Raw genomic sequence first — 14,730 nt, 5'->3', positions numbered from 1 at the left:
GTGTTCAAGCATCTATATGATGAATGCCACTTGCATTTGCAGAGAGAACAATGGCTTTTGGATCAGCAGACTCTGGACATTGGTCTAGCTCATGGCCTCCCTGTAGGGTCAGCAAGTAGAAAGACAACTTGTGTGTAGGCGTAGGCAGAAATTTAATGGTAGCTGACCAAGAATGACAGGCACATCTATCTTCAAAAGTGGGGACAGCTTTATTGCTTGGAGCCTCGCTTGCCTGATGATGCGTGTATAAACACGATCAGTATTCAAGGCCTAGTTCGTTCCCAACTCTTTCAGAATAGCTCACTTGCTTCTCTCATTCTCTATCCCCACATTCTTCTCACTCAGCAGCAAGTCCTCCCAGAGAGGACATTCTTTCCTATTGAGGTGATGTTTGCCTGTCCTTGTCCTGACCTAGCACTCGTTTCGATCAAGTTCGCTTTCTCCAGGGACATCCTGCATTTATTCCCTCTATTCCAAGTGTGGAGAGAATCCCTTATTGTGCTTCATGAGTCTCGACAGCCATTTATCCCACGACTTTGAAGTAGAAGTTTTCTGACCAAAGCAATCAGTTACGGGGCGTCGCTCACAAGCAAGGAGCATTTCCACAGTTTGTCTCCGAGCTGCAAGCTACAAGGCCATGCCTCTGACATTGAGAGCCAACTTTAACCATGTTTAGCGTGTGTGTGTGTGTGTGTGTGTGTGTGTGTGTGTGTGTGTGTGTGTGTGTGCACACTACCGACACCCTACCATGCCCAGCCTCTTACATGGGTTCTAGGGACTGGACTCAGATCTTCATGCTTGCAAGACAAGTCCTTTTCTGGTTGGCCATGTCTCCAGCCCCCACCTTCATGGTATTTACCTTATTCCCATAGCTATCAGCTTAGGAAGATAGATGTAGATTTCCTAAGGACATGTACTCATGGTATTGGAGTTGCAGGCCACTACAGACATTTGAAAGTCTCCTGCCATTAACCATATCTCCTTTGTCCATGGTCCAGATGCAGCCTGCTCTCCTTAATCCCATGAGTTCTGTTTAGGTGTTTGATGCCTGTTCTTGGTGTCATTTGGGTCTTCCTTGTGACTCATTCTCTCATTTTCTCTGAGCAAATACAAATCGCCCATCAAATGACAAGTGAAGGCATGGGTGGGGTGGGGGCCAGGGGAGGGAAGTCGGAGCCGCAATCTGTTAGCTATTTGGAGTAATTGGTTATTTGCTGTGTGTGCGGGTTGGGAAGCCCAGCACATACTTTACGGTCTCTCCTGTTACGGGGGCTGGAGTCACCCACCGATATTGGATCCTGGTTGCCGGAGCCCTTGGCTCGGGGCGCCTTTCCCCTGCTTGGCATTCCTGTGGTCTCCTCGGGGGTGCACCCCTCCTCCCTCGATGCACACTGCAGGGGGGACAGCCTGGGGTGAAACGTCTGGCAGACTCCAGGCCCCCATCAGGGAGGAGGCGGCCCTAGCTCCTTCCAGCCGGCTCTCACTGTGCTAACACCCTTTTCCCCAAAGGGGTATTTCCCCTGGCATGAAGGACCTACATGCCCTCAATAGAAAACGGTTCTTCTCCCTCATAAGGGGATGTCCGCATCTTTCCCTGACAACCAACTGGCCAGAAAATGTACACCAGTATTTAGCATAATGCCTTCTTATCCTTCTTCATCCTGCAAATAGCCTAGTCCCTAGCCTGGGCTCTTGGAAATTATGCAGCCCTTTGTTCTGAACACAAGGTTCCTTCGGGAGCTCTTGGTGAAGCCTCATCCCTCACCTCTTGTCTCTGGCACAGCTCTACAGGAGCCGAGGAAATCAGAACGAGTAACAAGTTCGACAAAGATTTGAAAAGTTAACGTGATTTTGCGTATGAAAACGCACACGGTAACTAGAAAGTGGGTTGACTTTGGCACAGAGCAAGCTCCCCCCAAATCCCTTTTAAATTGAATTTAAGATGGCTAATATTAGTGTCTGTAGTTTGACGGATGCTTCTGCAGTCCCGGGAAGGCCTTCAAAAAATAGTTTTTCTCTTAAGTAGATCGCTGGAACTCTTGTTAAGCAAAACTGTACCCATAAGCAGAATGAAGGTTAGGTAAGCTCCCACGTCCCCCAGGCCCTTCTGGAACCATCACAGATTCCAAATTAGAGATGTTACATTGCTTTCTTCAGAGGATTGAAGACTCATCTGGAATCTTCTTTCTCGAAGCCCACTGAATAGATTCCATTCTCTCAGGCGTTCTGCATGATACCCTCAGGGAGCCAAGTTGTAGGCCAAATGCCCAATTTACTCTTCTGAGTCTGGAAATGGCTAACAGCCCAGTTCCCTCAGCCCCCTCGCCCATGTGTCCAGAAACCTCGGTTTCCTCAGACTCTTCACGCATGTGGCCAGAAACCCAACTTCTCCCTGATCCCTCACCCACGTGGCCGGCAGCCAGGTACCCTCAGCTTTCTCACTGGTGTGGCCGGCCGCCTTGATTCCCTCCAGCCCCTTACTCGTGTGGCCAGCAGCCTGAGTTCCATGAAGGCCCCTGATCCATGTGGGGCCCATGTCTCAAAATAAAAACAAGCTAAAGAGTGTGTATGTGGGTGCATAGTGAGCCCGGGCTCCCTACTGAGCCATACTTATGTGCTTAGCAAGTCCAGTACCCTGTAATCTCATAGGGATATGGTCAGAAATCCTGGGTTCCTCAGAACGCTCATGTGGGGCCATGTCTATCAGAGACTGACAGGTGGCCAGGTCCTGTCTCTGCTGAAGCGCATGCGTGCATATTTCCTGGGCCTCCAAAAGCAATTCAGCTCTTGAGCTAAAGGCTTTCCTTTTCCCACCCTCCACTGATTCAGCTTAAAGGCAGGGTGTATGATGTTGCAACCTTTCTACAGACAAGAAGGCTACTATCCAGGAAGTGTCAGGAAGAGGCTAGAAACCCAGCCTTTTACTTGATATTTGCCGTGAGCGTGTAGAATTCTTCTGAGTCATTGGTACCATCTGTCTGTGGTTTGGGGGGTATTGAGTGGTTTAGTGTGCACGGGGTGAGGTAGATTTGAAGTCATATCTAGGCTGTCAGCCTAAGGAGGACACGTATGTTACATGTGTGTTTGTGCTTCTGGGTCAGGAGCACATTTTTTTTTTTTTGTTTTGTATTCTTTGAACCTCAGGAAATTAATTGACACCCTGTCATCATTTGAGCTATGAAGATGTCATAGATAACCTGAGTTAGCAAAATTGGGTATCAACGCCGAGGGTGTTGGCCCTGGCAACAGTAACAGTTACCATGGTAACCAACACCAGGCTCATAGTATTTCTCAGACATCAACACAGAGCCTCACACTTCCCTGTTGTCCGGTTGACTGGAATCCATTTCTCTAAGAGGAATAGCTCTCTCTGGACTCTGGGATGTTCACTTAAGCTCATAAACGGCAGCCCTTTGCTTCACTGAGAAGAGGTTATGTGCTTCTACATAGTGACCTTCAGATTTACTTTATAGCCTCGGAGGTGAGTGAGCTGGGCCAATAGCTTTTCTCTTTGATCCAAGTGGATTTCCTGGGGAGAGAAGCTCTGTCCATGAGCTGCGGCCGTAGGCACAAGCCTGTCAGTCCAGCCACTTGGGAGCTTGAGGTATCCGCATCGAGAATTCTAGAGTAGCCTGGGCAACTTAGTGAGAGCCTGAAAGGTGTGTGAGGAGGTGTGGTTCAGTACTAGGGCACTTAGCATGTGCAAGACTCTGGGTGCCATCCCTAGTATCCAGGGTTCTGCCCCAGTTCCCACTTCTTGACCATCCAAGGAGAGTTCGGATTTTCGCAGCCAGTTTTTCTCTCTATGGCCATGAGAGGTGTCAGGCACTGCCCTGGGGTGATGATGGGGAGTGTGTGTTTGGACTTCGCCGTGCTGACTCAGGTCTCGGAGGATTAGGGTGCCTGTTAGACTGGCTGTGTTTGCTCCACAACTGAAGGTTGACTAATACTTGAGATGCAAGAGACTTCAGTCTGTGCCTGGATCAGACCGACTTTTCTGGCTGGTGGAAAGATGAACGGCCTTGAGCTTTGGGCCTGGGAAAACCCTGAGGCCATGGCCAGACTTCTGCCTCGAGCTTCAGATGATGCTTTAGAGCCAGTCTTTGCGTTTCTGCTCCTCTTTGCTCTGGTCCTAGGTTGGTGCGCTTGGCTACTACCAGACGAGGTCAAAGACACACTTGGCTGGAGGGCCCGGGTCGAGTTCCCTCTCTTTAGGGGAGGGGTGTTTGGAGACTCAGCTCCTGGGGGTGTGGGTGAGGACATCTGGCTGAGACCTGCAAGGCTCGTCTCAAGGATGTGCTAACTTATCGTGGAACTTCCTTTGCCGGTGAAGGGAGAAGTGGGCTTAGGATGACTCCATCAGAAGCCAGGTTGGGGTAATGGCAGGAATGATATTTTCAAGCCATGGCCATGAATGTGTGTTAAAAATATCACTTTATTTTCTGTAAGTCAACTTAATCCCCCTTTGAGCTCTCATTTTTTCCTAATGGCAGAAAATCCCTGGTAATCTTAGGCATTTTAGGTTTAAACTTAGTCACTTTGGGCTTACTATTCCTCTCCACACCCTAGAGTGGGGGGTGGTGGCTAAATTCTGGTTTGGACTTCCTTAATGTTGTTATTTCTCCAGGGAGGGTGGCCTGGTTCCCAGTGCAAGTCCACCCTGGCGTCTCTGGACTCTGACTTTGGGACTCATGGATCAGATTGTGTTTGCTGACATCTACTCTTAGTGCCCCATAGTCTGGTCAGGTCTCTCTCTCTCTCTCTCTCTCTCTCTCTCTCTCTCTCTCTCTCTCTCTCTCTCTCTTTTTTTCCCTCTCACCCGATTCTCCCTCTTCTCTTAACCTGCAGGTTTAGGTGTGGAATGTATGACACTTTAATGTCCCTTGCCACTCTGAGGTCTACAAGAAGTGTCAAAGACTCTTTTATTCTATCCATGCAGCTCCCTGTCCAGTGCCCTGGTACAGTCCCTCTGGGGACATCTGTCTAGCTATATATTCCCAGTCCTGTAGTTCATGGAGGAGGAATCTGGAGTTAGGATGGCTCGTCTGAAACCACCACACCTCTCTGGTTCTTGCTTCTGCTCCCCACCCCCCCTCCGCATGCCCATCTTATTTGATGGGGAAGAGCTGGCCAGACAAAATGCTTCCTTAAACCTATTTTTACTGTTGTTTTTGAGATAGGTCTCATAGATCCCAGGCTAGCTTCAAACTCACTATGGAACTGAGGATAATCTTGAGCTCCTGATCCTCCTTCCTTGGCCTCCCAACTGCTGGGATTACAGGTGTGCAGCACCATACCTGGTTTGTTCAGTGCTGGGGGGCAAACCTAAACCTTCATGCAGAACCAAGCAAGCACTGTATCAACAGAGCCACATCTCCAGACCCTTAAATTAATTTGATACCACATTATCTGTTCTTGGGTACTTGAAACCAAAGATTGTCACTTGCTCCCACCGATGTCTGAGAATTCATATACCTGTCAAATATTTGCCGAGATACAAGTTATGACCAGGGCCTGATCTAAGAATTGAGATTGATCATGTGATCACAGGTTATGGGACTCTGTCCTCAAGGAGAAGACATCCAACAATAAAGACCTAAGTTAGGTCTGGCTAATGTCTGATGGGGATTACTGCTGTGTAGACAAAGGGGTTTGAATGGGGTAGAAATTGCAGGGAGGAAGCTGTAGTTTGAAACAGAGAGGACAGAAGAGAATGCATTGGAGGCTTGAAGGGGAAGGAAGTGGTCATGCATCCACATTGTAGAACACAATCCTCGGAACCCTAATTACACAATTTGTGGGGGTCTTGAGAGGTGCTAGAGTATATACGTTGATGAAGTTTAGTGGAAAGGGCTATGTGGCCACGAGGAAGTCATCATCCACACTGGGTGACGACTTTGTAGTGTGACTGCTTTGAGGTCACCCATGCTTCTGGATATGGATTAGCCTCCCACTCTTGCTCTGTGAGTAATCCCAGTAATTGCTGGCTCCGCAGGGCGAATTCCTATGGAAACATACTTTGGTTTGTAGTTGGGGTCTTCTGAGGAGGTGGTAGACATTGCTGATTCCTCTTCTCAGGTTGATAGAGGTTCTTGCAGAGAAAGACAAGAGAGTGCTAGAACAGCCTAGGACAAAGAAGACTAGTATGGCTCAAAGAGGATGAGCTGGTAAGAGGGCAGAAGATGGGAGTGAGAGAGCTGTAGGCTCTGAGTCCTGTCAGCTTCTTGGAAAGGCTTTATCTTTCTTAGCTTCTATGATAAGACATCTGAAGGCTTTGCACTGAGAGTGTCAGGATCCATTCACAGATTATGGGGCTGTGGTGGTCAGAGTGGATTTAGAGACAGGGCAGTGAGAGGAGAGATGGGAGGCCAGTAGACACCAGTATGAGGGGACAAGGCTGGACCAGAGAAGCAGCAATGGGATGGGGGTGGGGAACGGCAGATTCTAAATATGCCCTAGAGGTGGGTCTGAGAGATGCTGAGGGGTGCCTGTGGGCATGGAGAGAGAAGTCTAAAGCTTTGTGAGCACCTGGAAGGAGGGACGTGGCTCTTTTACAGGAGGAGCCAGTGGCCTACTGATAACTGGACATGACAGATCATTAAAGAGGCTTATTAGTGATTCGCTGGCAGGTGAATGCCAGGCAGCTGGATGTTGGAGGAGTCATTTAGGCCCGTGTGACCCACTAGTGTCCACTTTATTTAAGGATGTAGGACCAGAGGAGCACCCATGGAAGAGAAGGGGGTTGGATAACTGATGTGGGCATTCTCAGAGGACCTCAGGGGTTCCAGGTTAACTTCTGGTCCATAGCAAGTTTACGGTCAGCCTACTAGACATGGGATTCTGTCTCAAAACAACAACAGTAACAGCAACAAAAGATGGTCTTGCTGAGCCCGGTAGCATATCCCTTTAATCCTGGCTCTGGAGAGGCAGAGGCAGGCAGATCTCTGTGAGTTCAAGGCTATCCTGGTCATAGTGAGGTCCAGGACAGTCAGGGCTACATGGAGTGGTCCTGTCTCAAACACAACAAAGCAAAATGAGCAAAAAGTTGTTCTTAAGAAAAAGCTGACCATGCAGCAAGCTTTAGACAACTCCTTGTTCATTAACAATGTCCATTTTAATTCTTAAAATGTGTGTGCACGTGTGTAGCATGACACATGAGTACTGAAGCATATACGTGGAGGTCAAAGGACAACCTTTGGAGTCGTTTCCTGCTCTTCACCTTGCTGAATCAGAATCTCTCTTGTTTCTGCCTCACTGTGAGCTCTAGGCTGGCTAGCCAGTCCAAGGAGTCATTCTCCTGTCTCTTGTCTCCCACCTCTCCATTGGACGGCTGTGTTTGCAGACACCCACCACTCTATTGGCTTTTCATGCGGTTTTGGGAATTGAACTTAGGGAGTTATAGTGAGGTCCAGGACAGCACCTATAGCCACTGAGCCAGCTGTCAGGTCTCACGCTGCCCAGTTCTTCCTTGCTTAGAACAAGTCCTTGTGATTTTTACTTTTGTCTTTAGTGTGAGCTTCTAAGCTTGTGGTTGGTCAGTTGTCCTTTTTCTAACAGCTTTGTTGAGATGCCTGTGTCAACACAAGCCCTTACGTAAAGTGTACAGCTCGGTGAGTCCCCATCTCCTTCCCCCTGTGTACTAAAAGAGCTGTACAGTCGTCCCCACAGTCCATTTTAGAATACTTTGCTCACTGCAGGAAAGACACCGGCTCCTTGAGGCCTCCAACCGTCTCCAGCTCTGGCAGCCACTGCTCTACTTTTGGGTTCCGTTTCACACAGATGAGATCCTGCACCGTGTGGGCTTTGGCGATTAGCTTCTTTTGCTTAGCACGTTTTCAGGGTTCAGTCCAGGCTGCAGCATGCATCAGTCTTTCATTTCTTTTTGTTGCCATACGTTGTGCAGCTAACATTCTTCAGGAGACAGGCTTTTGGGTCATGCCCACCCGGCGGCCATTATGAAAAAGTTTGCACTGAGCTTTCAAGTCCACGTTTTTGTGTCCTCTCCATGTCTCCAGGATGTGTCCCGGGAGCAGAATGGCGTCCCATGGAATGCACTGCTTGCCACTTCTCAGGATGGCGAGGGCGTTCCACAGTGACTGCCATGTTTTACATTCTTGCCAGCTTCTCCCATCCCCACCGGCTCTGTCTTACCCATGTCTATGGGGACCGCCACCCCAGTGTGTTATCTGTTTCTCATTGTGGCTTTGGTTTGCATTTCCCTGGTAACAGAGTGGACAGTGGCCATGTTTTTATTTCTGATTGGCTGCTGTGTGTTTTTCCTGGAGGGATGTGACCTTAAGACCATCGCCCACTTCTAAAGATTTATTTTATTGTTTTATTTACGTATCTCTGTGTGAACTCGTGTGCAGCATCTATATTATTTGTAACAGTCTTTGGAGATCAGAGGAAGGCACCGAATTCATTCCCTGGAGCTGGAGTCACAGGTGGTTCTGAGGGACCATGCACGGGTTGGGGTCTGGACCTGAGTTCTCTGCAAGAGTAGTTTTTTCCTGAGACAGAGTTTCTCTGTGTAGCCCTGGCTTTCCTGAAACTCACTCTGTAGACCAGGCTGGCCTCCAATTCAGCCTCCCGAGTGCTGGGATTAAAGGCATTTAACACCTGCCTGGTTGTTGTCTGAAAATTTTAACTGCTGAACCATCTCTCCAGCCCTCTTTGCCCACTTTTGTATTAAAAAAATCATTGAGCTGTGTGAGTTCTCTACAAACTCTAGATACAGTTTCTTATCAGATATGTGATTTGTGCACACTTCCTCCCATCCTGCCCAGTGTTCTCCTCCCAGTCTCCATAGTGTCTTTGGAAGCACGCTACTATTCTTTTTTTTTTTTTTTTTTTAAAGATGTACTTATTTTAGTTATATGATTACACTGTAGCTGTCTTCAGACACACCAGAGAGGGCATCAGATCCCATTACAGATGGTTGTGAGCCACCTTGTGGTTGCTGGGATTTGAACTCAGGACCTCTGGAAGAGCAGTCAGTGCTCTTAACCTCTGAGCCATCTCTCCAGTCCACTACTATTCTTTATATCAGTTGAAAACAGTGTTTTGTGGGGGGTCAGTGAGATGGCTCAGTGGTAAAGCACTTGATGCACCGTCCTGGGGAACTGTAACCTATGTAGGTAGAGGTGGAAGGAGAGAACCAACTTAGCAATGTTGCCTTGAACATCTCTCTCTCTCTCTCTCTCTCTCTCTCTCTCTCTCTCTCTCTCTCTCTCACACACACACACACACACACACACACACACTAAAAAACATCTAAAAAGCTCTCAAAAACAATTTTCAAAAAGTTATGCAAGGAATATTTCTACACAACAACAACAACAACAGCAACAAAAGTCAAAATTCTTTGTGTGTTCCACAAAAGCACATAAGAAATAAACAAAAATACTTATAGTCTGTTCATTCAGAAGCAATAACTTTGAATATTTTGTGTTTGGTCTTTACGCTAAAACAAGGTCATATAATTCATGTTTTATTACATATTATTTTAGAAAGATTTATTTATTTTTTATGTATATGAGTGTTTGCCTGGATGTCTGCATGTGCACCACATGTTTGCAGTGCCTGAAGAGGCCAGAAGAGGGCGGTAGATACCCAGGAAATAGTATTATAAATGGTTGTAAGCTAATGTGTGGGTGATGGGAACCCAACCAGGGTCATCTTCAAGAGCAGCAAGGGCTCCTCACCTTTGAACCATCACTCCACCCCCTGAGTTCTGTTTTCCCCTGAGCCAGGCTCTCATGTAGCCCAGGTTGTCATCACAGCGGTGGGAATGCTTCTGCTTCAGTCTCTAGAAGGCTGGAATTACACCAGCTTCCCTGACTCAGGACCGTTAGCCATCTCCAGTGAGACATTCTCATGTTCTAGAATGACCCAGAGGGACTCACCAGGCCTGCTGGGGCAGCCTGCTCACTGGGAGTCTTTGTATGTGGGCTCAGGAATGAGTTATTCATACCTCTCTCCTCTCCTTCCCGCCTCTGCACTTCTCTGTCAGGCCTTGTTTCCTAAAATGAATGGGAAATTTTTTCCCTCTCTTTCTTCTTCTGTGCTGTGCAGCAAAGAATAATTTATTCTTTAAAGACTGGTAGAACTTTCTTCCAAAAGACAGCCCTCCTGGCTTGATAGCTTCCTTGGAAGGTATTTTTTGAAACTGCACTCACTTTCGGAGCCACCAAACTTTTCCTGTTTCCTATTATTTTTGCATTGATGCTGGCATTCATATTTTTCTAGAAAATCTCCTTTTTCTTTCTGGATTTTTCAGGATTTTGTCATGGATTTAGGCCCACTTCATTCTTCCCCATAATGTCTTTTTATTTCACCTTTCCAGTTGCCAGCATGCATCTACTCCTTGACATTAGTTTGGTGAATGCACATCTCCTTTGTGAAGGGTTAATTATTAATGGTGACATCCCCCTGTCTGATAGCTCATCCCTCATAGCTGTACTTTCAATTTTTTATGTTTTACTTAACAATTTTCCTGCTTTCCCCCATTTCATAAATTATCAGGTTATTTATTTTCATCCTTTTTGTACAGAAGTGAGAGCATTTCAGCCCGAGTTTCCCATGCATAAGGGTCTGTCTGCAACCTGGGTGTCTTGGATTTAGTCTTGGCTTTCTCTGCCTCGGTGGGGTTGTAAGAACGTGTCTTTAAATGTCTAACAGCCTGGGATTTTCATTTTATCGTTTCTTATTAACTTTAAGCTTTATTGGATGGTCAGAGAGGTGACCACCATGAGTTTATTTCTGAGTTTTTATTGAGCTCTGCTTTTGGCCTTTTCCCTCCTAAGTGCTGCAAGAATTGCCAGAAATGAAGGTATACTTCCTGTCTTCAGTTTTCACAAAGCCTGTCTACTTGGGTGTCACTACTGTTGGTATTATTACCCTCTGTCTCCTAGCTTCTCCACCCCTACCGTGTGTGTGCATGCGTGTGTGCGTGTGTGCGTGCGTGTGTATGTGCGTGTGTGTTTAAAGATAGAGAAACACATACTCTCTTTTCTACAATTCTTGTGTTTCTGTCTTTGCTTTGTACAAAAGATACTGTTTGGCTGCCTGTCCTGCCTGACTTAAGTCAAAATTTTACGAACCTGGAATAGGTGGGAAAGAAAATGAGCTTTAGGAACAGGGTTCCATTCCAACCTCTCGTACCTAAATCAGGGTGCTTGTCTCTGTGTTCCTGAATGTTCTCTGTGGTTTCTGAGGAGTACATGGATGGTTCAGCACGTCTGTCTCCATCAGATGTGACCGTATAAACGTTGTCTCCTGTGTGCTGGTCATTGTGTGTGTTCAGTGAGAGTCTGAGTGCACCCGTGTGCATGCGTTGTGCATGTGCACTCGAGTGTACACGTGTGCACACTACAGCATTCTTCCTATCGCTCTGTGCCTTTGTCTTCTGGTGCATTCTAAGTCCTGAAGTTCTGCCTCCTTGCACTTTCTTCCGTCTGACCGTGTTTTCTCTTTCATGGCTGCAGAAGATCCTCCTGGTAAGTGACAGCCCCATGCTGACACTCATCCTCTGCTGTCTAGGGTAGCACTGGGGTCACTAGGACCGAACTTCCAGGACAGACTTCTGGGTGCCCTGGGATCCTCACTGCCTTCTTGGGCCCTTGGCCTGGCTCATTCAAAGGAGGGAACTCAAGGGGTTTGGCTTAGAGGAGAACCAAGCATTTTCATGTTTAACGATAGAGGCTCAGTTCACCGCATAGATGAATGCAGCTTCTGGGAAATGTGCTACTCAACTTTCCATCATGGTTCCAGAATGTTCTCCATGTACATCTTTCTCTTAGCTCACTAGACTGGATGGGTTTCAATCAGGAGAGGCAGGTTTCTGGGGCAGACCCTTGGGGCACTTGCTGATTCTCTGAGAGGCCCATCGTAGGACACAGCCGGGGAGGGCCTGAAGCAAGAGCTGAGCTGGAAGGTGCGGATGGAGGTTTGTGGGGCAGGCAGTGGGCCCCTCCCCGGGGAATATGACTGATGAAGGACAGAAAGGGCAGAGTGAGTTGTCACAGCTCCCTGCCTGCCAGCCTAGCTCCCCACACTTAACAGAGTCTCATGAATGAAGTCATGTAGCAAATGCTTGCCGACCTTCGAGGTGGATTCCACCTTGAGAAGTCTATGTTCTGGTTCCCACTGCAGCAAGCGGAGTGGTGGACTGGCTCTTGAGCTACCCTGGATCTACCTTATCTAGGCAATGTATTCTTGACATCTTCCCTGCAGAGAACTCTGCAGATCCTGGGCCTCAGCCAGTTATCCCTGGGATGCCACTGTGGTTTTGCCTGCTTCACAGAAAGACAAGAGAGGCCTGAGTGCCTGATGGGAAGCAGGAGGAGACGTGGAGCAAGGCCTGAGCCTTAACTGCTCAGTACCATTAAAAAATGTCCGCGTGACCTTTGCCCCAGAGAAGCAGAGGTTTCTGGCTTCCTGTTTTCCATGCCCCCTGCTGTTTTTTTTTAAAGAGTTATTTATTTTTATTTTTATTTATCTGCATACCCTGTAGCTGTCTTCAGACACCAGAAGAGGGCATGGGATCCCATTACAGATGGTTGTGAGCCACCATGTGGTAGCTGGGATTTGAACCCAGGATTCTGGAAGAGCAGTCAGTGCTCTTAACCACTGAGCCATCTCTCCAGCCCTGTTTGTTTGCTTTTTTTTTTTTTTTTTTTTAAGACAGGGTTTTTTTTTGTAACAGCCCTGGCTGTCCTGGAACTCACCTCCTAATCATAATTACTTGCAGGCAAGTCTTGGGATCCAGGTCAGCCTGAAGCCTTAAGAGGGAAAATCCTACTCAGAAGGCTTTGGTTGGCAGATGATCTCCTAAACCCTTTCTGTCTTTCTCTTTGCTCAGGAGGAGGAGTTCATTGACTGGTGGAGCAAATTCTTTGCTTCTATCGGGGAGAGGGAAAAGTGTGGTTCCTACCTGGAGAAGGATTTTGACACCCTGAAGGTAAGACCTCTCTCCAGAATGCACCCCCAGCACTAGCAGCTGTCAGGTTCAGGATGAGCGTCAGGGGCTATAGTGGGAGAGACAGAGATGTTTCCGTGAGCCTGAGCCTGACAATACTATAGCAATGCCTGTGGCAGGAGCTCTGTAGAGGGCTGGTCAGCATTTGTGGGGACCTTGGTAGCAAGGGGTGAGAGAGAAATAGAACACGTCATGAGATGGCTCATGGGTCAAAGAGGTTACCACCAAGGCTGACCCTGGGCCCACAGCATAGAAAGAAGTCCATGTGTGTCCTGTGGCATGAGTGCATGAGTGTGTATACACACTCACCACACACACACACACCACACACACACACACACAAACACACGCACACGCGCACGCGCTTGCACACTACATATAAATAAATCTAAAAAGACTGAAAAGGGAGAAAATGTTGAAGCACTTATAGGTGAAGTAATGTTTAGTTTTTGGTTTAAAATGCCGCTTCAACTTTCTCTCCCCACACAAAAAGGCAAGTAAGGGCTTCCTTCCACAGATTTTCAGAGTGAAGAATCTGAAATGGAGAATCATGGGATGTTTGTGACCATGGTGGTGCTGAGGGGTTTGTGGTACCCTTCTCTTGATTTGTGGGGTTTTGGGAAACAATTCTGCAGTAGAGACTCTGTAGTGACATCAAATGTAAAGTCCAATTGAGAATATACCTCTGACCTCCAAGCTTTGACCCCCACAATAATTAAGAAGCTAAACTTTGTTTCTGTGGATAAAAACAGAGATGTGTCCTCCAATTTCTGGTATTTTGAGAAAACTCTACAAATATAATTATATCTTTTCAAGGTAGATTAGTTTTTAGAAAGATAGTTAAAGATGACTCAAAAAATTGTTCCCCAAGGTGTTATGTGGCCTCCACTGTAGGGTGGCCAGTTACATCCAGTGTCAGATACAATATATAATTTTTTTTTAATGTTGACTATGGTTAAATATGGGATGGGACACACTTACCTGAATTATTTCTTTTTATCTGAGACTTGAGTACAATCGTATGATTTATAGCATCTCTCTTGGACTGTAAATGAGAGTGAGTTTGTACCCCAGAGCTTCTTCATGGCTTCTTCAAGCACAGGGCACAGGCTAGGAGATGGGGGTGTTGTCAAGAGGCCGGACTGGGAAAAGATTCAGCTAGTTGGGGTGGGGTGGGCTGGGCCCTCTGCCTTCGGAGTCCCCTGGGTGGGGACTCTTGGGGTAGTTTTACAAAGTGGCCATGAGCCTCCGGTCCACTGGAGTCTGCCTGGTGTGCTGTACCCGATGTCCTGGCTGGCCTTCCTGGAAGCTGCAGGAGCCCAGCAGCACCTCAGGCAGCAAGCACTTCTGGCTCTGTGGTTGGGTGTATGAGGCTGGGCAGACGGACAGAACTATTTGCACACCAGGAAGAAGGTTTGGCCACTAAGGTCTGGCATGTGGTACTGTGGCCATGCCAAGAAATGTGACAGAAGAGGCAAGGGTGAGGGTATCTGCCAGGGTGGCCAGAGGCCCCAGCCCCTCGTTCCTCAGGAGGATGCCGGATACAGAGCTGGCACTTGGCCTCCGGCTTGACCTCTCCGAGGAGGTCTCCAACAGCTGCCAAGTGAGCGGAGGCTCGTCCAGAACAAAGGCATCCAAACTATTTCTGGGGGAAAACTAGACCTGGAAGGAATGCTGGTCCTTTAATATCAGCAAATGGAGGAAAATCGCCACTACCAACAGCACCGGCTTATGGTATGCAGGAGCGAGGA

The 14,730-nt window shown here is 47.6% G+C and overlaps 1 protein-coding gene across 15 annotated transcripts in view; it reads left to right on the top strand.

Moving 5' to 3' along the window:
* Dysf (dysferlin) overlaps positions 1-14,730 on the top strand; it is a 194,656-nt gene that overhangs the window by 152,187 nt on the left and 27,739 nt on the right. For all 15 annotated transcript variants that reach the window (XM_032906224.1, XM_032906220.1, XM_032906222.1 and 12 more), the window contains one exon: positions 12,863-12,961. In XM_032906224.1, the coding sequence (XP_032762115.1) occupies positions 12,863-12,961 (99 nt within the window). The remainder of the gene's footprint in view (positions 1-12,862; positions 12,962-14,730) is intronic.

The sequence above is a fragment of the Rattus rattus genome, chromosome 6, assembly GCF_011064425.1.
Source record: "Rattus rattus isolate New Zealand chromosome 6, Rrattus_CSIRO_v1, whole genome shotgun sequence".
In the NCBI taxonomy this organism is placed as follows: domain Eukaryota; kingdom Metazoa; phylum Chordata; class Mammalia; order Rodentia; family Muridae; genus Rattus; species Rattus rattus.
Note: the sequence above shows the minus strand (reverse complement) of the source record. Positions and strands in the feature narration are given on the sequence as shown.